The 21847-nt window shown below is 40.1% G+C and overlaps 1 protein-coding gene and 1 pseudogene across 1 annotated transcript; one reads left to right on the top strand and one right to left on the bottom strand.

Moving 5' to 3' along the window:
• Positions 1 to 366: 366 nt before the first annotated feature.
• On the top strand, positions 367 to 20728 carry RAB32 (RAB32, member RAS oncogene family). The gene is made up of 3 exons (XM_010965686.3): positions 367 to 742; positions 15295 to 15572; positions 19588 to 20728. The coding sequence occupies exons 1-3, from the start codon at positions 493 to 495 to the stop codon at positions 19732 to 19734; spliced, it is 675 nt and encodes a 224-aa protein (XP_010963988.3). The 5' UTR covers positions 367 to 492; the 3' UTR covers positions 19735 to 20728.
• LOC123619868 (small nucleolar RNA U3) lies at positions 12721 to 12812 on the bottom strand (annotated as a pseudogene).
• Positions 20729 to 21847: the final 1119 nt, after the last annotated feature.

Below are 21847 nucleotides of genomic sequence, written 5' to 3'. Positions count from 1 at the left end.
CCGGGGGGGAGGGGGGCTTCCACCACCTGGCTCGGTGGCCTGGACACTTTTGCAGGCCGACCTTGAACCTCCTGGGCTCCCGGCGGCCCCGGGCCCGCAGGCCGTCGGCTCGGGTCCTCGGCTCCCCGGGGCCACCAGGGGGCGGCCGAGCTCAGCGCCGCCCCGAGGAGGGGAGCCCGCGGAGAGGAAGTGCCCCGCGTTCTGGCCCGGCGCGCCCGGAGCGCAGCCTCCTCGCCGGGGCCTCCCCCGCCAGGCCAGCCCCCGGCCCTTTCCCCGCCCCGCGAGGGCTGCGGGCGGCGGCGGGTTCCGGGTCCTGTGACCGGTCAGGCGGTGCGGCGAGCGCGGCGGGGAGGGCGGCTGGCCTCGGGGAAGTTCCGACGGCCGCGGGGGCTCCGCGGGCGCCGCGGGGAGGGCGCGGCCGGGCGGGGGCCCCGGCGCGGAGCCCGAGCTCGCCGAGAGCGGCCGTCCAGCTGAGCGGGGCCGGGGGCGCTCATGGCGGGCGGGGGAGCCGGGGACCCGGACCGGGGGGCGGCCGCGGCCGCGGTGCCCGAGACCCGGGAGCACCTCTTCAAAGTGCTGGTCATCGGCGAACTCGGCGTGGGCAAGACCAGCATTATCAAGCGCTACGTCCACCAGCTCTTCTCCCAGCACTACCGAGCCACCATCGGGGTGGATTTCGCCCTCAAGGTCCTCAACTGGGACAGCAGGACGCTGGTGCGCCTGCAGCTGTGGGACATCGCGGGTAAGCGGGTGCCCAGAGCCGCCGACACGCGGGGACACCGGAGCCGGCGGGCGGGCGGCGGCCTCCGGGAAGGGGGCGCCCGCCAGGTTTTCCAGCCGTCGAGAGCCAGGGGCACTCAGGTCCACGCGGTCCCCATTCTCCTCTCTGTCCTCGGCCTGAACTCAGCAGCCTGTGTATGTTTAGAAGAAAGGGACTAAATCACTTAGAAGGACGGAAAGGGATGTGGTTGAGTGTACTCCAGTGGGGTCAGGACAATGGAACGAGCAGTAGTAGAATTTTAAAGCAGGGTAAGATATATAAGTGCATAAATAAATAAGCCTGGTTAGATGCCTCAGCTAAGTCTGTATTTAAGAGATGGAAAGGGGGCCCTGTACTGCGGGGCTCTCACCTGACCAGAGTGGGGAAAGCCATGAGGGCTTATCCTGAAGTTTTCACTCTGAGTCTTGCCAAGGAAGAGTTAGGGGAAGACTCCTGGCTCCTCTCATTCCCGTTAACGTTTCACAGATAAGAGCTGGGGTTCAAAGTGGCTGAATGACTTACCCAGTTAGGCACCTAGTTAGTGGCACAACCAAGACCAGAAACCAGGTTCCTTTTCAGATTTTCCATCACCACCTTTAGTCTGAGACGCTTCGTTGTGAGTGAAACCCCACTCACCATATACCATGTTCTCATTCCTTTGCCACCCAGGAGAGAATTTGGGAAAGGTGACATTCCTCCCTCCCTAAACCAACACCTAGCCCCACTTCTGTCCCCCAACTCCTGCCCCATATATTGTTGCCCTGGCATTTGCTTTCAGTTACCATTTTGGAGCATAAAACCCCTATGTGAGGGGGTACATATTCTCCTTGCTCTGATTTATGAAAACGAACTCTGGCTGGTGTGGCGGGTAGGATGTGCACATTTAAAAAGTTGTTAGCTTTTGGAAAGTTTCAATATGGAAGTGGTACCAAGAGTTGCCTTCCTCAATCACTGTTAAGAAGCTCAGTTTATCTTAGAGCATTTTGATGGGAGCATGTTCAGGGATGGAGAGACCATCCTTTGTCCTCCAGATGCATAACTGAAACGGGTAAAAGATATGGTCACCCAGCTGGTAGCAGAGTCGAGGGCCACAGGTCTGTTTGCCCGGTAGTGTTTTTTACATATGAGAAGATACTGAAGAATTACAACTTACATGTGCATTTATTTAAGAACAGGCTTCTCTATGTCTGATACAGGAATAAATTTGTTTGTCAGTCCCTCTGAGAAAGAGGGATAATCAGCCGTGGGCTCAGCTTTTTTTTTTTTCCCTCTTTGGGTTTCAGAAAACAAAAAGTCCGTTTGAAAAGTCATCTTTTGAAGCCAGAGGCTTCTTTCGAAACACTTCCTGCTTTTTTACAAAGCACTTACGAGCAGTGATACTGCTTCTTGACAAAGTCATGGATTGTAAAGGCTGCTTTACCAAGTGAGAGTCATTCTCCAGGAATTTTCAGTGGAGCCTTGGGTTTCCATGAAAATGATTTTAAAATCCTGGCCTAGGAGGATTGTTGACTTTACCTCACTCTTCATGTGAAATAATGTGACATTTAGCAATTAAATTGTGATTGGGTCCTATTGCAGGTCAATAAAAGACTTTTGTGGCACAGTTGTGTTTTTAAACCTCAAGGAAAAATGCTTATATTTGGAGACTTGGGAAAACAGAAGCATGAGTAAGCGTTTTCTTCTGGATGTCACCTATTTTTTCATCCTGCTTGAACAGACCTATTTTGCCAGGAAGGGGATATAGTCACTCTTTACCAGACTCTGGTACATGTCGGTCTAGCTGGAATATCCTTGCACATTTGCCTAAATCCAAAACTTGAGCTTGTCCAGGAAGAAGGCAGACCTTTCAGATCTCCAAAAGGGATTCCTGGATATTAGATAACCATTCAGCAGGTACACACCAGCAATGAACAAGACTGGAGGTAAACTTATGAGCTAATTGGAAATTATTAGGCTCATCTTATAAATCAAGTTTTCAGAGGTGGAGCTTTAATATATAAGGAAACTAAGAGCAAAAATAACTTGGCTTTAATGTAACGTTCAGGAAGCTCCATCATTAACTACATTTGGTTTGAATGTCTGAGCCACTGGTGACTCCTAGCTCATACCATTTGAATGAAGTAGGAATGATGTAATGAAGGCAAACTGAAGGCCACTCCAAAAAGTTTCCCCCATGGCTAAACATATTTGCCTTATGTAGTAACAAAGTTGAATCATATTTAATTCTCAGAAGAGATAAACAGTCCTTGATTGCAAAATAATAGGTGGCACTGGCCACTTGATATGATTAACTTAAGGTGTGGTGTTGTCACTAGTAAGTTTTTTTTGTTGTTTAAAGATGGGAAAGGTGGTAAAGAAATTATGTCAAATCTCTATACTTGGAAGCTTTGGTGGCTGTGACGGGCAGGAGTTGTCCAAAGGTTTTCTATAAATGTGATCAAGGAGTTTAAGCTAAGCTTTTTAAATTAAGAACCATGGTGACTCTTGGGTGCATGCCTTACAAATCCTTTCTTGTTATGTTAAATGAACGTAGCTTTAAATACAGATGCAATTTAATACAATTTTTGTTTTCGGCAGTCGCTCTCTTTTACTGTGTACCTGCTCTAAGGCTGCTGCTCAACACATCACTGAAATATACTAGAATATTGAAGTCTCTGATAAGATTTTAAAGGGAGTTTAGTAAATGCATACTAAATTAAGATGCATACTGATCTTCCTTTTAACACTTATTATAAATGAAGTAGTATTTGGCTCATTTCTTATTATAATCTTATTAGCAACTTTAGACATTTCCAGGTAGGTTGAATGGCTGGTCTGGCCAAATCTTTTTTTTTTTTTCTTTTTTTAAGTTTGTCCATTTAGATAGAATAATTTAGGCTTCATATATTCATTGAAGTGATTTGCTTTTGGCCGGGAGGCGAAAGTTTATTTCTAGCTTCTTAGAGCTTTCATCTGGGCCTGAGAATTAATGTGAAATGGGTTAATAGCAGAAATTTATTTAATCTAAGAATTCTGTGACACAGGAGCCCTCATAAGGAAATGAAGATCCAACAAAAGTAGCAACATCGAAATGCTTTTATGCTAGGTTGAATAGAGAGAGGCAATTGTAGAAAAAAAAAATCAACCTCTGTGGGAAGGTTAAAGGAAGATAAAGGGTTATTTTAACAAGATCTGTTTATACAGAATTCTCTCAGCTTGACTCCCCATCTCTGGTGATGAGAATGTTCCTTCCTCCTGGTCTAGGGAGGACATCTTTCACAAGGGAGTTCTCTCTTGATTTAAGGAAGGAAAGGGGGAGATTAGAGCAACCTTCATGCATTTACTGTTTTTCAAGTGCCTTTAGTTAAAATAATTCTTATGCCAAAGTGTCATTTTTGGGGGTGGCCTATTCTGTCACCCTTCACTTTTTAGGATCAAAATTTCTTTGTAAAAATCAGAGTAATAATCCTTTGGGCCAAAGAGCAAATCAGGAACAATGTAGTCTGAAATTCATGTAAATATTATTTACCAAAGCTTAAAGTGCATGCTTGGAAGACATCATAAATTATCTAAATCATACTTAGATTCACTTTTTATTTTTTTGATTCCCATCTGGAAATAGAATACTGATCCTGACTTTGTTGTTCTGTCTTGTGTGTTGCTAATTATTACACCCAGTGAGGTCTCTTGTCTTCTTTTGCTAACCTTCCAACTCTTCAGGAGCAAGAATCTGGGATATTATCTCTTATGCTTTCTTGACCTTCAGAGTATCTATCTAAATATGAAGCGGTGCTTTGAAGAATTAGTCTGTTATCCAGAGTCTCTGTCTTAAACACTGAGTACTACAGTAACTTTCTTAGGGCTTATTGGTGGCCAATTACTTAATAACTCATTTAAAGAGATTTTTAAAAAATCTTTATTACATCTGATTCTTGTAGATTCTTGTACAATCTTGCTGTCTTCAGCCTCATTCTGGTTCAGTTTCTGTGCTGAATTACAAGCAATGCCTGCTGTTCCACTTGACAACTTTAAGTCTTCCTCGACATGTGAGTTTTGACATACCTTTGGGTGCCACAGTCTAGACGCTGCTTTCACAATTGCCCAGGCAGGAATTTCAGCATAACAACATATTTGTGTTATCGCACACAAAATTTCCCCTGATAATGATATGCCTGTTGCTTTTCCTTTTTTTAAATGTTACCATTCTTAGTTGCCTAAGTTAGCCCGCATAAGCTAACAGGTCCTCAGGTTAGAGGTAGAGACAGCCAAGTGCGGACAAGAAATACTAAACCTTGACTGGGTTCCCAACCATTTGCCTAATTATTCTACTGTCTGAACTGGGCTGTCAACATTGCAAGACACCATAGTCTAAATATTGGGAGGTGTGGTAAGTTGACCAAGAAAACACAGGTAATCTGTGGCACTGCACAGAGACAGGTCTCATGACTCTGAGATAATGACAACTATGGTTTCTAATTAGAGTGGATTTTTGGTTCACTGGTTTCAAAACAGTAGCATAAACTCTTGTTTAAGTTTGCAGACATTCTGGTCACCCCTATTTTGGAGAGACTCACATTTGATACCCATCATAATGCATACCCCCTCTTTATGTTATCAATCCAGAATTTCCAGTACTTATACTTAGTTATGAAGCATAATACTTACAAGGTAGACACTTTTTGATTGGCTTAATCATTTTTTGGTACATTTTGAAAGACTGTTTCTAAACTGTGGACTTTTCTGAAGTATCAAAGCTGTTTTTTCCTGGTATCTGGTTGCAGAGCACAGCCTGGAAAAGCCAGGTAATAATTACCGCAGTCTGCCTGGTCTACTCCGTGAGCTCACTGATTAAGCCTGTATGCCATGCATTGTGCCAGGGGTGCAGTGTTATTTTCAAATACATTTAAGGAGCAATTTTAATCCATTATGTATATGTTATCCTGACCTTCCAATTTTCTTAAGCTTTTGATATGTAAATTTTAATGATTCTTACTCTCTTCTAAAATGTACTCAAGATTTTGTTTTTATTGAAGTGTGATGAGGTCAACACATCAGGAGACTATTGCCACTGGAAGAAATAGTTTCTTACGCATAGTCCCCAAGAGGAGGGACCATCCCACAGCATGCAGGACCATGTCGGGAAGCAGCAGGCTCGGTCAGGAGGCAGAAGGAGCAAGGAGAAAGCCAAGCAGGGGCGAGATCCATTGTTGTTATTGTGGTTTTCGCAGGAAGGAGTGGGTGAGACACTGTAAGATTAGAGAGTTTGAAAGATGTCATTGGGCTCTGGGCTACAGGGATGGTCCCTAGTTGTCTAGTACCTGGCCATGAGGTGATTAGAACAGAAGGATAGTGGTCCTGGACTGCAGGAGCCTGGAAGAAGAAAGCAGAGGGAGGGTAAGGACTCAGGACTGGTTGATTTGCAAATCAGAGATGTGCTCTCAGCAAATTGTTTGTTCCCTCTAAGTAGCAGCTAACCCTGGCCAGGTGGGCAGTCCCTCCCCTGGTCTACAAGGCCCCAAGATTTCAAAGCATCATAAAATATAGAAAACAAAAAATACGATTAATACATGTTTCTAGCCACTTATTAAAAGAGATTGAGAGATGAGAGAAAGTACTCTTCCAAAGAAGAAAACTTTGAATGCCTTAAATTTGGAGCCCAAGAATAGCATATTCTCAAAATAGTGAGGATTTCACACTTAATCAACACTTAACTAATAGAGAGTGGACTCAGCCGACAAGTCTTAAGCTGTACTATGGTTTGTGGGGATCGTCTCTTATATGGTGAAAAAGTGCTGACATATGGGGGAGATTTCTGGAGGGTGAGAGAAAAGATCAAGAAGGTGCTTTAGAATTCTATTCAATTATATTTTCAAAAGAGCTTTTTACACTTTTTGCAGTCGAGGAAGTTAGAAACATGTGATTCCTTCACTTTTTTTGAGAGAGACAAACCACAAAAATAAATGTAGAGCAGTGGTTTAGTTTAAGGCTGCCAGTTGGTCTAACTGACAGGTGAGCCTACATTTTCTTCTTTCCCATTCTCTTCACTCACTTCTGTCCACTTCTATACTTTCCTTAAGCATCTTCTTTGGTGATTTTTTTATTGCTTCTTGAAATTAAGCTCTATATATTGGGTTTTTTAGTGCGATTGTATGGAACCCCGTCCATCTGACTTGCCTGAGGTGCTGAAAATGCGGATTCTTCAGCATTAACTAAGCAGATTTGGCTTCATCTGCCAAACATCCCCAAACATCATGGTTTCCACGAGAGAGAGGTTAAGTCTGTCACCTAGTAAGTCTGCGGTTGGACGGTCAGTCCAAGGCTAGTGAGCAGAACCATTCATCCTTCGTGGACTGAAGCTCCATTTCACCCCTCTGCTGATCACTAGCCGAATCTTTTATCTTTGTGGTCTAGTCAAACACACATGCCTTGCTGCAAGGGCAGCTAGGAAATCTAGGGCTTGTTTGTTGGTTTGTTTGTTTTTAAATTGGATGCATTGCTTCCCCAAATCAAATTCTGTGAAGGGATATTGGGGAGGCCACTAGCAGTCTCCCCTACTCACCAAGTCAGAATTCCTAGAGGTAGGGCCTGGAAATTCGGGATTCACCAAGCACCATGGGTGACCTGATTTAAACTCAAGTTGAGAACAGTTGTTCTGTCTTGGCTCTGTTGCGCGCTGTCAGCAGAGCCACCCTCTCCCCGCGCTCCAGGACTTCTCCACCTGCCCGGGTGAGCCTGCTGCTCCCGGGGCTCCTTCATGCTCACCGTCCGTGACCCTTACTTCCTGTATGGTCCACATCACCTGCTCCTTATCGCTGGCTGTCTCAAGAGGTGGTGTGAGGGGACGAGATAAATTACAGGACAGATATGGTACTTGTCTTGCTCTCTTTGAACGCTTTACTTAAGAAAGGGAAAAGCCAGTATCTTAAACCTTCAAAACTGTTACGGCTTTGGACACAAACCAAAAAGATATTTTGATTTAATTCCTTATTTTAGATTGATTAAAGTCAGCTGTTCTTTTTGCAGTCACCACAGAAGATGTAAATAGTTGAAAATAACAGACCTTACACTGTGGCCTAAAAACCACAAAAACCTGGTTGTCTCAAATTAAGAGAAAGAAAAATCCAGAGCCTGAACTGGCATGTGTCTAGGAGTAGGTCATTTTGAAGACTGCTCAGTGACCATCTCAAAAGCAGTTTGTTCTCCTAATTTAGTTTAGGTATTTTAAATTTTTTTCTGTGTTCAATTTTGTTCCTCTTTTGCTTGACAGACAGGTTTAATCTCAATCTCAGAAGGTGGTGGTATGAGCGAAAAATTTGTACCTGACTTAAATAGCAACTTGGCCTCTTTCTCCATAATGCTTATTTTTCCAAGTGGAAATAGATTTCCAAATGTAAGCATAGAATCCCAGACTTGGGAACTTTTGGTCATTGACCCTCTCATGTAACAACAGTTACCGCCGAGTAGAAGTCGTTTTCTGGACGCTGTCATTTGATTTACTTTTATTTTCATGTATACTTGATGATAATCTGGAGAAATGAGAATGATTCTCAGTTCACAGTTGAGTAAACTGAGACTCAGGAAGGTTAAAGGATTTTCCCAAGTTCTGTATGCCTAGAATTTGCAGAGTTAGGGCACGAATTCAGATACTTCTGACTCCAGTTTCTGACTCCAAAGGTTACAGCCACTTGTTTTGTGGGAAATTGTGCAAGCCAGTTGGAGGAAAATGGGCAACTAGCAGTACGGTCTGTTTTTAGTTACATGGTTTTATTGCTTAGTATTGTGGTGAATCTTTACTAATAACCTATTTTTTTTCTTCTAACAACTCCTATAATTTTAGCATGTTAAATATTTAAGTGTAGTGCTGGGGCATGCTTATAATGGCTTTAAAAACTAGTAGTAGGCCGAGTCATTAACCACTAAAAATAACAAAACCTATGTGGCTACCATTTGTAGCCTCTTACATATAAAACCCAAGACCCATTATCAAGCTATATAAAATTTTAGTGGCTAGATAATTATCCTTCTAGAACCAGTGACTGGACTTAAATTAAATTTTGAGTGGATCTTGATCTATTATCCACCAACCACACAAGCTTATTAGAAATGCTTCATCTCTGAAATGCAGACCGAAACTTAAGGATTTGTTTTGAAAGGACTTTAATATGCACTAGTTTTTCACCCAATCACCTTGAACAAGAGTATGTAGCTCAGTGCTTCTTAAGTGGGCGGGAAAGGGTAAGTGTTTATACTTGGAAAACTAGCATCAATTGTCCTCTTGTTCTGATTTGTTCTTCATTGTGTAATTTTTTTTTAACATTTTTTATTGATTTATAATCATTTTACAATGTTGTGTTTCATTGTGTAATTTATATTTTGAGTTTCAAATAACATTAAGTGACATTTGGATTATCTATCAAACGGGGGCATGAACATAAAATACTGAGACAAACATTAAAAAACAAAACCAGTAATTAAAATCATAAGAGAAAGCATCTCTGGCCTATGTTTCTGGTAACAGTTCAGAAGCCTTTGTTTCTGGTAACAGTTCAGAAGGCAGTGCCTTCCTTGTTAAATTAAAGAGAAAATACTCTCCTTTTGAAAATTCTCATGAGATGTGAAGAGATATGGCAAACTGTTTTTGTGGTTTTCTTTTCCTTAATTGAAGTGTGTATTCTTGGAAATGTATTATGTTGTCTCAGCTCCTTTTCAAAGTCATTAGTGTTTGATATGCCAAATATTAGAGAAGCATTTTAATCCTTTTGCCAGCATATGTACCTTAAGTTTCATCCATTTGGGTATGTACAAAGCTGTGCATCTTTAAATATCTTTGAGCCTAGATGACTAAGCACTGTGCTCTTTTTTTTCCTTTCTCCTTGCCAAGATGTCGAGTTATAATCAAGGTTCTTTCTTCTAGAGAAGGAAGTAAAACATCTTTTTAAAGGATAACACATTTCATAGTCATATGGAATATACGGGCAGTGTGCCCCAGCAATATGGATGAAAAAGGCTGTCCCTAGGTTCAGGTAGCGAATGCACTTGGCAGTGGAGCACTTCCCTTAGCACTAGGGGACATAGAGCAAGGCTCTCACTTTCGTAGCGGGGCTGTGCTATCCTTAAGGAAAGTCACTCCTAGGCTGATCCTACCTTGGATCTATTTGGAAATATAGGGACATGTGTACACTCCAGAAAATACTTGGGTAACAGATCGAACAGCCCATTAAATAACAAATCAACCTAAGACGTTTGAGTAATTACATCTCCCTAGGATTTTGTTTTCTTATCTATAAAATAGGAGAAGTTGGACTAGATAATCTGGAGTGTCATCTTCTGTTATCATATTGTCTGTTAAAGTGTTTTGTCAGACAGGCATAAAGTGGTCCCTCCCCTTCCTGTAGGAAATGATTACAGCTCTGGTCTAAGAAGATGGTGTTGCTCAGATTTCTCCCCTCCCTTCTGCAGACCCGGGAAGAGGAAGATCTCCCAGGTTCTGCTGAGTTTCCATATTTCTGTACACTTTAACTCCACACACGCACACATATACACACACCATGCAACAAAATGTATGCAGCTGTCTTTATATTTAATAACTGCAGACTTTCTCCTCTACCTAGTCCTCTCCCATCACGGGACACAATCCAGGAGCATTCGGTATGGTAGGAATTTCCTGCTTTTATTTTTGTGTTTGTGGAATGTAGAATCCTGGAATAATGATTGGACTAAACTTAAAATGGTTGATTGGCTATCTCTCAGAGTATTTTTTTTATATTCTTTTCTAAAATTAAAAAACAATCTAAGATTCTATGAAATTCTAATGCAAGTCTAGTTTGGATGTGAAAGTCTTTTGCATTAGTTTAATCCTTTGCCCCTTTTCAAACCTAGGAAGGGCTGACTCCTGATGTGCTGTGAAAGGGTAAGTGGGAGAATGCGCATTTCTCCTGGGGGTGACTCAGCGCTGCTGGGAAACTGCATCCAGCGGTTAAACATGTCATTTTTTTCCATCGATGGTGAGTGTGGCTCTGACTAGACTGACTGCCCCCGTGGGCATGCAAACTGAAAGTAACAGAACAAAAATAAAGAAATAAAGAAAATCTGTTAAGATACTATATCTTCATGACAAGTAAGCGTTTCAATAGCATTTCTTGATAATGTATCCTTCAAAAAGACTAATAAAGATTAGCTTACACACCTCAATGAACAACATCCCCTTGTTTGATACCATAATATGATCTTTTACACCTCACACATCAGGTATCACTTTGTCTATTTCCTCAACTAGACTGTGAGATCCTTAGGGTCGTATTCATTGTTTCATTATTTTCACCAATGTCTAGCACAGTGTCACCACACAAGATGGAGAGGGTGATTTTTTTTGCTGGAGCCACTTGGAGAACCAAGCTGACAGAGGCCCTACCATCCAATACTATCACCTCAAAATTAGGATTCAAGCCTTGCCCTGCAGGACAAGAACGCTGGCAGCTGAGTGATTCTGCATGGAAAGGACACTTCTGTTCATATTTCATTGGCCAGGATAAGTCCATGGACACTACTATTTAATGGAGGCAGAACAGTGTGCTCCTCCATGTATGTAGAAGGAAGTGGAGGAGAATGGAATATTCCTGAATATTAGTTTTTTTTTTCTCCCCCACAGGAATCCTTTATTTTAGACAGTAATTAGGGAATATCTAAAACTACCCAAGGAGAAGTCATAGCAAAGATATAGGAAGCAATTCTTAGTCTAAGAGCAAAGTTCACTTTACTTTCCAGTTTAACGACCCAAAGAGCTTAGCAAATCTATGCACTTAAACCTTTAAAACAACATAGTTAAGTCTAGGTTTCACTTTGTTAAGTTTTTAGAGAACAACTTTTAATTTTATATTAAGATGATTATTGTAAATGAATTCGTCTTATCTTTCCCCACTCCCTAATTAAAACTCCTGTGTTGTAGAAACTTTTGTTTCTCACTTGTTTTTATCAGTTCAGGAATATCTCTGAAGCATAAATGGATTACTTCCGAATTTTCAAAAAAGAAGTTATGAACTCAGTAAAAGAGGAAGTGTATCTTACTATTCTTTTGGAAAATAAGCTGTTTCCCTAAATGTGTGGACTTGGCTTTTTGCTGTTGGGTCATAGATGTTTAATCCCCATTGCTTTCTGGATTTGGTATTGCAGAAAATCATTTGTAACTGTTCCTAACCCCCTAGAACAGAGGTCATTACATTTTTTTCTGTAAAATTCCTGACATCAAGTATTTTAGTTTTTGTGAGCCACTTACTCTTAGTTGCAACTCTGCCATTCTAGAATGAAACAGGCATATAGTACATGAACACATGAGAGTGACTGTATGCTAGTAAAACTTTATCTAGCTGGATTTGGCCATGAGCTATATAGTTTGCTAAACTCAGTCCTAAAAACCTCCAGGCAGTCATTTTACATTTTTACTTTCCCAGTGACTGTATGAGGTAGGTACTGTTTTTTATGGCTTTACTGTGGTATAGTTGACATATAATAAACTGTACAATTTTACAAGTTTTGACATATGTATACACTTGTGAAACACCACTATAATCAAGATTGCAAACATTTTTATCACCCCAAAACTACTTCCTTCAGCTCTTTTGTAATCCATCCCCCTGCCTTGCCCAAGGCCATCATTGATCTGGTTTCTCTTACTGTAGCACTATAGCTTCCAATTTTTTAGAATTTGATATCAGTGGACTCATGGTATTACCTATTCCTTTCTTGGTCTGGCTTCTCTGACTCAGCATAATTCTTTTGAGATTCATCCATGCTGTTATTTGTATCCATAGTTTGTTCCTTTCCTTTCTGTTGTGGAGTTGCATTCCATTGTATGGACACACCATAGTTTATTCATTACTACGTGACTATGGGTTGCTTCCATTTGGGGGCTATTAAAAATAAAGCTGCTATGAGCACTGATGAACATGCTTTTATATAGATGTGTTTTCATTTTGTTTGCAAATACCTAGGAGTGGAATGCATTGGTTGTATGGTAGGTATATGTTTACATTTTTAAGTAACGAACTATAGAAATGATCCCTGAAAGTATAGTCTTACATTTTTAAGTAACTATCCAATTGTTTCTTAAAGTGGTTGTACTATTTTAAATCGTTATTCTCACCTGCAGTGTGTTAGAGCTCCAGTCGCTCTACCTCTTCACCAGCACTTGGTATAGTCAGACTTTTAAATTACAGCCATTCTTGTGGGTGTAAAGGATCAGCTCATTGTGGTTTAAATTTGCATTTCCCCAATAATTAACAATTTTGAGCATCATTTCTGACACTTATTTGTCATCATATAAATTTTTTAGTGGAGTGTTCCAATTTTCTGCTCACTTTATAAAATTTTTTTATCTTTGGAGTTTTGAGAGTTCTTTATATTCTGAGTACAAGTTTTTTATAATCAGATATAGGACCTGTATTTTTTTTCCTCCCAGTTTGTGCTTTTATTTTTCATTTGCTTACCTGTGTAATTGACACGATTTTGATTTGTCATATGTGGTGGTGATTAGAAAGCATACACTCTGATGTTGAGACTGTCAGGGAGTTTTGAATCCTAGCCTTGGAACCTAAGGAAACTGATATTCTAAGCCACAAGATGCTCCTTAAAAATTTCTTGTCATATACATTTCTGGTTTTCTTATTCCTTAACCATAAAGTTTACATGAATACAGATTTGAATATAATTTGGTATGATTTGGTAAAAAAAGAAATAGCTGGGGTAATTATATGAACAAAACAAAAACAAATTCAATAGAGCTTAATACCGCTTTATGACTTCTGGATTTCTATATTTTACTAGTTTGACACCTTACCCTCTTAAGGGATAGTCCAGAGGAATACTTTCTTATAATTATGTAATTTTCTTATAATCTGGACTATCTTAGACTAATTTCTCTTATTGCTGTAGTCATTTCATGTATATAATTAAAAATTGGAAAAAAAGGATATTATTGCTGGTGTGCGCTCTCTGGTTAAAATTAAGTCAGAACCATTTTAATGTATCTATAAATTAGTGATACCGACTTTGAACAGTTGGTCTATCCTCGGTGAGCATGCCTTGTGTGACAATTAGATGTGTGTTTATGGAAAATGGTACAACGCTAACTTTTTATAAACGTCAGCATTGTGATCAAATAAACTAAATAGATGACTGGTAAGATTTACATTACCAATAAAATATGAACATGATAGTGAGGTTTCTCATGTGACCATTTGTTATAAATAAAATTCAGAACTCTGAGCTATTATAATATAGCTTCAGATAAACCCCTATGAGAAATTGTCACAAACCAGATGAACTTTCTTGATCCATTTAAGCTTGACTGCTATATTCTTCTTCCATTATTCCACTCAGCAATATCTAAAATTGTATGATGGCATAGAATTTGGAGGGGAAAATATTAATTTCAGGGGGTAGCTTTGCATATGTTACTACCAATTAAATGTAGATTAAGCTTGTTTTTCATCGTATGTTTCAATAGGAAGGTGTTTTATCATAGAGCATGTTTTTATCATTGGACAAAGAGTTATAAATCTCCGATTTGTAGTGATTGTCAGTCATTTTTCCTTAGCATGGTAATCAGTAATTTGACAGCCTGAAGGTACGAGCTTAAGTCAGGGCAACTGCAAGACAGTCGAGAATGGCTGGCGGATTTCCACACACATGTGGGAGTCAGAGACCTGGCTCTAGCCCTGTCTTCTTAGTCAGTGCCACCCTGATCCTGGCCTGGCAACCTTTGCATGTTTTTTCATCTGTCAGATATGAGATAAGGCTTCTTCCTGTGCCAAAGAACGGTACAATGTCAGATAGTAAGAGAATGCTTTGCAAAGTCCTATGATATATTTAAGTCGATTTTTTAGCCAAAGTATGTAACATGTTAAATTATTTTAAATTACATTGATATTTGAACAACTCTGCAGCTGATCCTTCCTTTAACAATTCAACCAATTAATTGTACCACTTGTTCTAAAACAGTAGGTTTGCAGATCTGCCTTCTTAGAGGAGAGCAGTCTTGCATTTTGAGTTAAAAGCTGGTTTGGCTGAGATGTGAAGAATGAGGAGTGAAGAACATAGCTCCTTTATCTCGTCTCCTGTCCTGATCTTTTTGACTAGCATTCTACCCACCACACTTATCTTCTTCCTGCAAGCCTCATTTTCTCTTATTCTTGTCTCTTCCTTCTGCTCCCAACTTCCCTTTCTCCTTTAGTACCTCTCTTCTCTTAGACCAAGGGGAGTGGAGGGAGGGAAATGATGGCCTCTGCAGCTTTACAAACTGTTATCTTGATGTTTATGGAGAATGTGGTGTAGATGCCCAGAACATGAAACCAGGTGACTGTGTACTCAGTCTACGTGATCAGCCACTTCTGCTTTGTGGGTCTTGGTTCTGTGTCTGTGTCCTCAATCCCACCAGTGTATGTTGCTGTGGGATGGCAGGTATTGTTTGTAGCATTATTCTTAGGGTCAGAAGGGTTATATGTAAATATAGACCCTGTCCGAATTACAAATTTTGAATCTCTTATTATATGTATTTCTAGGACAGGAACGGTTTGGCAACATGACCCGAGTGTATTATAAAGAAGCTGTCGGTGCTTTCGTCGTGTTTGATGTATCGAGAGGTTCCACATTTGAAGCCGTTTTAAAATGGAAAAGTGATCTGGATAGTAAAGTCCATCTTCCAAATGGCAGCCCCATTCCTGCTGTCCTCTTAGCTAACAAATGTGACCAGAAAAAGGACGGTGGCCAGAATCCTCCCCAGATGGACCAGTTCTGCAAAGAACATGGCTTCAGTGGATGGTTTGAAACCTCTGCAAAGGTGAGGTCTGCTCACGTTTGTATCTGCTCTGCTGTTAACTTGTAAATCTGAACTGTAGCCATGAAGTATTTAGCTGGGTTTGCCTGAGCAGTTTGGGGAAGCCTAGAAGAAAGTGAAGCATAGAATGGATATGTTACAGCTCCTTTCAGTCAGCAGCAGGCATGCTTTCAGGACTGGCTAGTGGGGAGGTGAAGAGAAGGGCAGGTTTTACGTTAAAAATAAAATTGAGTATTATTAGAGCAAAGAACAAATTACACTTTCTGCGAGTTTGAGTCCTTAAATGAAGTACTCTTCATGCAACTGGAGTCTATGGGGGATGAGATGTACTGTCCAGCACAAGTATTTTTTATTTTTATAGAAGGCTTAACAAAACATAGGGACATAGATGTCCCTAGTGAAGATGAAAGTCACGTGCAGGACTAACAAAGACATTGAAAAGGTAAGAGAGGAGGTGTTATTCAGATGATGTTTGAAGAGTTTTAGATGAAGCGTGTGGGAAAGAAATTGAACAAGAGTAAAGTATCAACATTTGTGACATACCTCTCCATGAATAGTAGAGTGAGAGAATTTTTTCTTTTGTCCATTATGAGAAGCTGGATAAAATGTTTTTTGAAGAAAAACAAACACGGTTAAGTTGGCTGTTGAAAATCTTAATAGTCTAGATACACAGGAAAGCAAGAGTGAAAACCCCAAGCCCAAAATATTGTGCAGGAAGGCGATTAGCTATGTCCATTGGAAATCTCACTTTAGAGGTCAAATAACCATCAAGACTTCTGTAAGAGTGATGAAATGTTGCCCCATTTCTGTTATGACAAACTTGACACCATTTGGTATAATCTTAACACAGTTCCAGCTTTTAGTAAGCCTTCTGTGAATTTCTTGTGTGATATATATATATATATGTATAAAAACTCACATGGTCCTCCAAATCACCTACATACTTAATACCAAGTTAATTTTAGCTTTACCAGAATCCCTAAAAGTGGAAGATGATTTGCTGCCACTGGTGATCAGAATAATGAAAGCAGAGCTATGAGAGATTACACAAAAAGTACCCTGAAAATGTGATGATGGGGTCATTGAAAAAAAAAAAAAAGTCTATTGGAGGCAGAAGTTAAAGGCTAAGCTAAAGGCTATTTGTTTAAACAAATATTTTCTAGTATCTTAAAATTTAGTTTCATAAATAAAAAGTAGTGGCGGAAGAGAGACAAAGCCCAGAGATGCTGCAGGAGCACTGAGCCAAACAGGGAGGGAGGGACTGCAGGGGGGAGGCTTTGTAGAGAGGCACTTGCTCTGTGCTCTCTGCATCCATCAGGGGATTTGCTTTATTTCCAACTTTGTTAGTGGTGTGTGTAAATGTTTATTAGAGCATGAGATTTGGTGGAGAAGATGAATGCATTACAGATAAATTTTCCTCTTTAGGTTTTATTTGAATTAATCATTCAGGTAATAAATCCAGATTTCTCCCCAAAATCTAGACAGAAGATTCATAAACAGTAGCGTCATGTGGCCTGTAGCCCAAGACTGTATAAGCCATTGGCTTCATTATATTTATAGACAGTGTTACATCTAGAGGTGAGAAAGGAAATATTCATGTTTTGTGCTTTCCTACAAATTTATTAGAAACCATCTGCAGAATTTCCTTAGTGGAAAACCTGGAGAGTTTCAAGAGAATAACAGTAATATAAAATTTAGGTTAAAAATTTTAGTCCGTGCTTAAAATGCTATCCAAGTGTCACTGACACCTATGCTTCTGAGCCGGCCAGCAGTTAACTTCAAATCTGGCTTCTGCTAGAATTTCAGTGATCTGAATTCTAATAGGAACATAGCCACAAGGCAAGTTTGAATTCATGAACTTCATCTTTCATCTTTATGGCAAATAATGGATTCCCAACATGAAAATGTGTGACTGATTACAGCACAACACGGGAATTTCTGTTCCTAATCAATTACAACTAAGAGCGGTAGAGAATGTTACAGTTGCTTGGTATAACGGGGTTGGTGGGGACCGAGTGACATTGGGCAGTCAAAGATCAATAATTTAATTAAAGTTAATACTTGTCTTGGGAGTGGAGGTTAAAAAGCTTGTGTTGGTGTTAGAAAGGATACCCTGAATAAATAGCACAGGTCTTGCAAGGTTTCTCACTGTCTGAGAAAGGTGTAACAATTAAGGGAGAAGGCTGGGATGAAGCTCGTGGATTGGAGTGGAATTGGAGAGGTCACATGAACTTAATACCAAGTAAGCATACATGTATACACATATATATATATATAAATTCTCTGTTTTTGTGTGTGAATATACACACCCATGCACATACATGCACACATACACACGTATATATATTAACAGATAAACACAAGTAGATACCCATGTGTGTATGGATACTTACAGATATTTACTAGGTCTGTCTGCTGAAAAGGTTTAGAAGCAATGACACCACAGAGCCAGTGAGCTTACCATGACCTCAGAATTTGGCTTTTCAAAACTGTTATCCAATGAAAAGAACCAGGGTTCCCTGGAGAAGTGACTGATTCCAGGACTAGTGAGACAAAGAAAGTAAAGACACGCCTGAGATATTTTGTGGTGCCAGAAACTAAGAAAACACAAAATGATGGAGACATGCCAGAAAGACACAGGAGCCTACTTATAGGAGCTCCACAATCCAAGACAATTTGAGGACCAAAGTAAATAATTATTGTAATGGATTTAATCCATAAAATAAAACAGTAATCCATGATATGAATAAACATGTGAATAATGAGTGAGAAGAGAAAGCTCTTCTTAACTGTAGCATTCCAACTAATAAATGGAGAAGGAATGATGGAAATAGAAAGTCACCACTAAACACAACAGTAATAATTGTTTTAGGGAAGAAGTAATTGATGCTTAAGTACAAAGTGAAAAATAGTAACTTTTCAGTGGAGAAGCCTGGCAGACACGACTTCAAGCAAGTGTACACCCTCATAAACTGAAAAGGGCACATCACTTACATCTGATTCCTGCCAATGGTGTGTGACTTGAATTTAATGATACGGACCCATCAGACAAACCCAGACTGAGGGATGTTCTCTGGCCAGTGCTCTCCAAGGTTGTCAGGGTCATGAAAGGCGAGGTGACTGAGGACCTGTTCCAGATTCATGGAGACCAAGGAGACAGGACACAGAATACAGCTGCTCGTTGGATCAGAAACAGGATGTTGAGATAGGTGGTGAAATTCAAACCAGGCTGATAGAGCAATGCCAGCACAACACCATCATCTAATTCCCTGATTTCGGTAGTTACGCTCTCATTATCTAAGATGTTAACATTTGAGAAATACGGGTGAAGAGTCTGTAGGAATTTTTACTATTTTTACAGTGTCTTTGTAAATCTGAAAATATTTTAAATTGAAAAGTTGAATACTTAAAAAAATGAACCCAGTTTTTGCTATGTGTTACTTATTATATATTTAGTGACAGCTTGTAAATCAGTCACACAAATGGCCGTGACAGTTGGTGACTCCTCAGGGCATCCTTAATGGACATCACACCTCCAAAGTTGTTTCAGCTCAGTTTATACATGTCAACTAAAAGTCATAATTTGTACTCAGAGACGGGGAGGCCACATGTTGCATTTATCATATTTTACTGTGGATTGAGCCCTTCAACATTTTTTCCATAGTTGCCCCAAGTACTTGAAGTAGACGTTCAAGGGCAGGACTTTCTTAACCTCTGTGCTTTCACTTATGTGGCCGGCAATCTAGAGCGGGGCGAAGACTCATCTTCAACCGTGGAGGTAGTTCATTGAACCCCAGTGGCAAAAGTTTAAAACACTAAAACAGGAACATCAGAAAGAGTGATCCTTTGTAAAAAGACCAGGGTTCCACAGTCACTGTAGTACTGGAGCAGAAGACGGAGCTTGCGTGCTTAGAACGCGCCCCTCTGACAAACCTTCCCAGTTCCCGTTAATACTCTTAATGCTTTCTTCTAAGAATTAATCCTGAGAACTGATCCTCGTCCTGTTTCTGCACTACAGGATAACATAAACATAGATGAAGCAGCCCGCTTCCTAGTGGAGAACATTCTCGCGAACCACCAGAGCTTCCCCAGTGAAGAAATCGAAGGCAGTATTAAACTGGATCCGGAGACCCTGAAAAAGGAAAACAAACCCCAGTGTTGCTGACTTGGCGTCTGCTTCTCTCGTGCGGATGCAGCCTGACTTGCTTGGAACGAAGTAATGCCCGAGAAAGGATCGTGGGTGGCCGCTGGCTGCTCTGTGAGTCTTCCCCGGGCTGCCCGTTAACAGGAGGATAGCCTGCGATGAAGGGGCCCGCTGGTGAAGGAGTCCGGCCGGCGAATCTGCACCTTCGCACGTGAACACCTGGGCCCCTGTGGTTGTTGCCATCACATTCAGGATTATGTTTATGTCCTCTTTAACGTCTTTTAAAATGACACTTCCTCAAGATTTGTTAAGGCTTACAAGGTGCGGCTTTCAGTGTGAGCACTGGGGTGGTAATAAAACTTCCCCTGCAGCCTTAGGGTGATCCCGTGAGTCTGTATTTTTGTCTCTGTGTTCCATGCTCACATTCGAGGGAGGCTTTTGGACTTTTAGCCACAGAAGCTGGAAGTTCCTGTTTAGCCATCTTTTATTTTTCTAGTCAAAACTTGGGTACTCATATAAAATTGTTATCCTTGCATATTGTAATTTAACCAGTCCTAGCTAGTGTGACATGTGGTTATTCCTCTTAAACAATTAAAATGCCCTTCTTGATGACTCGAAGCACTCGCACCACACTGGTACCCTGATCTAGCTGCTACCAGTTGCAAACATCATAAATGCACATTTCTTCTTCTCTCTCCCCAGTCTGTCCTCTCCTCTCTTCTTCCTGTGTGTTTGTGTTTAGAACTGAGGGCCTGACTCATAACTGCTGTCACAGTTCTAACTGGAGCTAGGTTTTCAAGGCTATAATAATAATGGTTAAGGAGAGAATTTATTTCAAAACATCCAATTAAATTGAGATTCTGTATGTGCATTGTGGAAGAAGCTAAGTCATGTGTGGTTTTACACAAAGTTTTGAACATTTAAAGTATAATACATGAGAAACTTAAAGGAGGCTCACAATATATGTTTTGTCATTTAGCCCAATTAAGGAAAAGAATAAATATTTTGACTGAAACCTTTGTTTTGAATTCATGTAGTTCTAGAAAGGTAACATGGGGTATATACGTTTCTGCCTTAGAAAAGTTTGTGTCTGTTCACTTCTGCCTTTTATTTTTAAGAGACTTTATATCATGTGAAAGGTCCAGTTTATCTCTTTCAAAGGAATTTCAGAGATGTTTGCGACAGACCAAAGCCAATGCAAAATGAGGTCTTGTACATTAAGTATGAACTTGGACAGGAGAGATCTATACATTTATTGAGCAGGGAAAAAAACAGCAAATTTCACTTGCACTGACAGATGTGTTCTGAGAATAAGTAGTAATTATCATGGACTATAAAATGTAGCTTGCTCTTCTCATTAAACCTAAGCTTTGGTAGGAATCGCAAGTGTGTTTATATGTTATATATTTAAGTAAATAAACTCCTTAACCTCTTTGGACATGTATCCCCTATAGAATCAGAGTCTCTGAGGCCACAGAATACAGAGCAGACCCTGATTTAAGTAATACTCATTTAATTAATATAACCCTTTTAAGTTTCAGAAAAAAATGCATCAAATCTAGTTTTCTAGGAAACATATGTGTCATATTTTAAAATTTTTCTAGACTGGGTACAAAGTTCAACTTTTTAACCTTTTTTAAACTCCAGAATCCAATATTATAAGTATTTTGAAATATTCATACCAAAACCAAAATGTTAGAAATATAAAGTTTATTCTAGGTAGTCACTGAAAGACTGAATTCCACTGCTTGGAATGTTCTTTTTTCGTATATTGTTTTTTATTTTTTACAGGAAATTATCATGTTTAAAGTGATTTAGCAGTGGATTCAAAGTGGAGAGTTTTGCATTTTGTTTGCCACACTTGTTATCTTCTCTTAGAATAATTTTGAGGATTGACAATACTTAAATAATTCTTTTTCTGGGGAGAGTGATAGCTTAGTGATAAGAGTGTGTGCTTAGCATGCATGAGGTCCTGGGTTCAATCCCCAGGAAAATAAATAAAATAAATACATTTTTAAAAATTGTTTTCTGTAAACACTCAGGGTCCTGTATGTCAGTGAGGGGTATTTTAGTCTATTTATCATTTCCTACACTTTAGAAGTGAAACTGAGTGAATATTTTGCTTTACTTTAAA

The sequence above is a fragment of the Camelus bactrianus genome, chromosome 8 (assembly GCF_048773025.1).
Source record: "Camelus bactrianus isolate YW-2024 breed Bactrian camel chromosome 8, ASM4877302v1, whole genome shotgun sequence".
Lineage (NCBI taxonomy): Eukaryota > Metazoa > Chordata > Mammalia > Artiodactyla > Camelidae > Camelus > Camelus bactrianus.
This window is presented reverse-complemented; position numbering and strand designations above follow the sequence as displayed.

Excerpts from the sequence above, each read along its gene's own strand:
- RAB32 (XM_010965686.3), top strand. The coding sequence starts at position 493 with ATGGCGGGCGGGGGAGCCGGGGACCCGGACCGGGGGGCGGCCGCGGCC. Across the intron at positions 743-15,294 it reads GCAGCTGTGGGACATCGCGG|GACAGGAACGGTTTGGCAAC; the intron begins GTAAGCGGGTGC and ends ATGTATTTCTAG. Across the intron at positions 15,573-19,587 it reads GGTTTGAAACCTCTGCAAAG|GATAACATAAACATAGATGA; the intron begins GTGAGGTCTGCT and ends TCTGCACTACAG.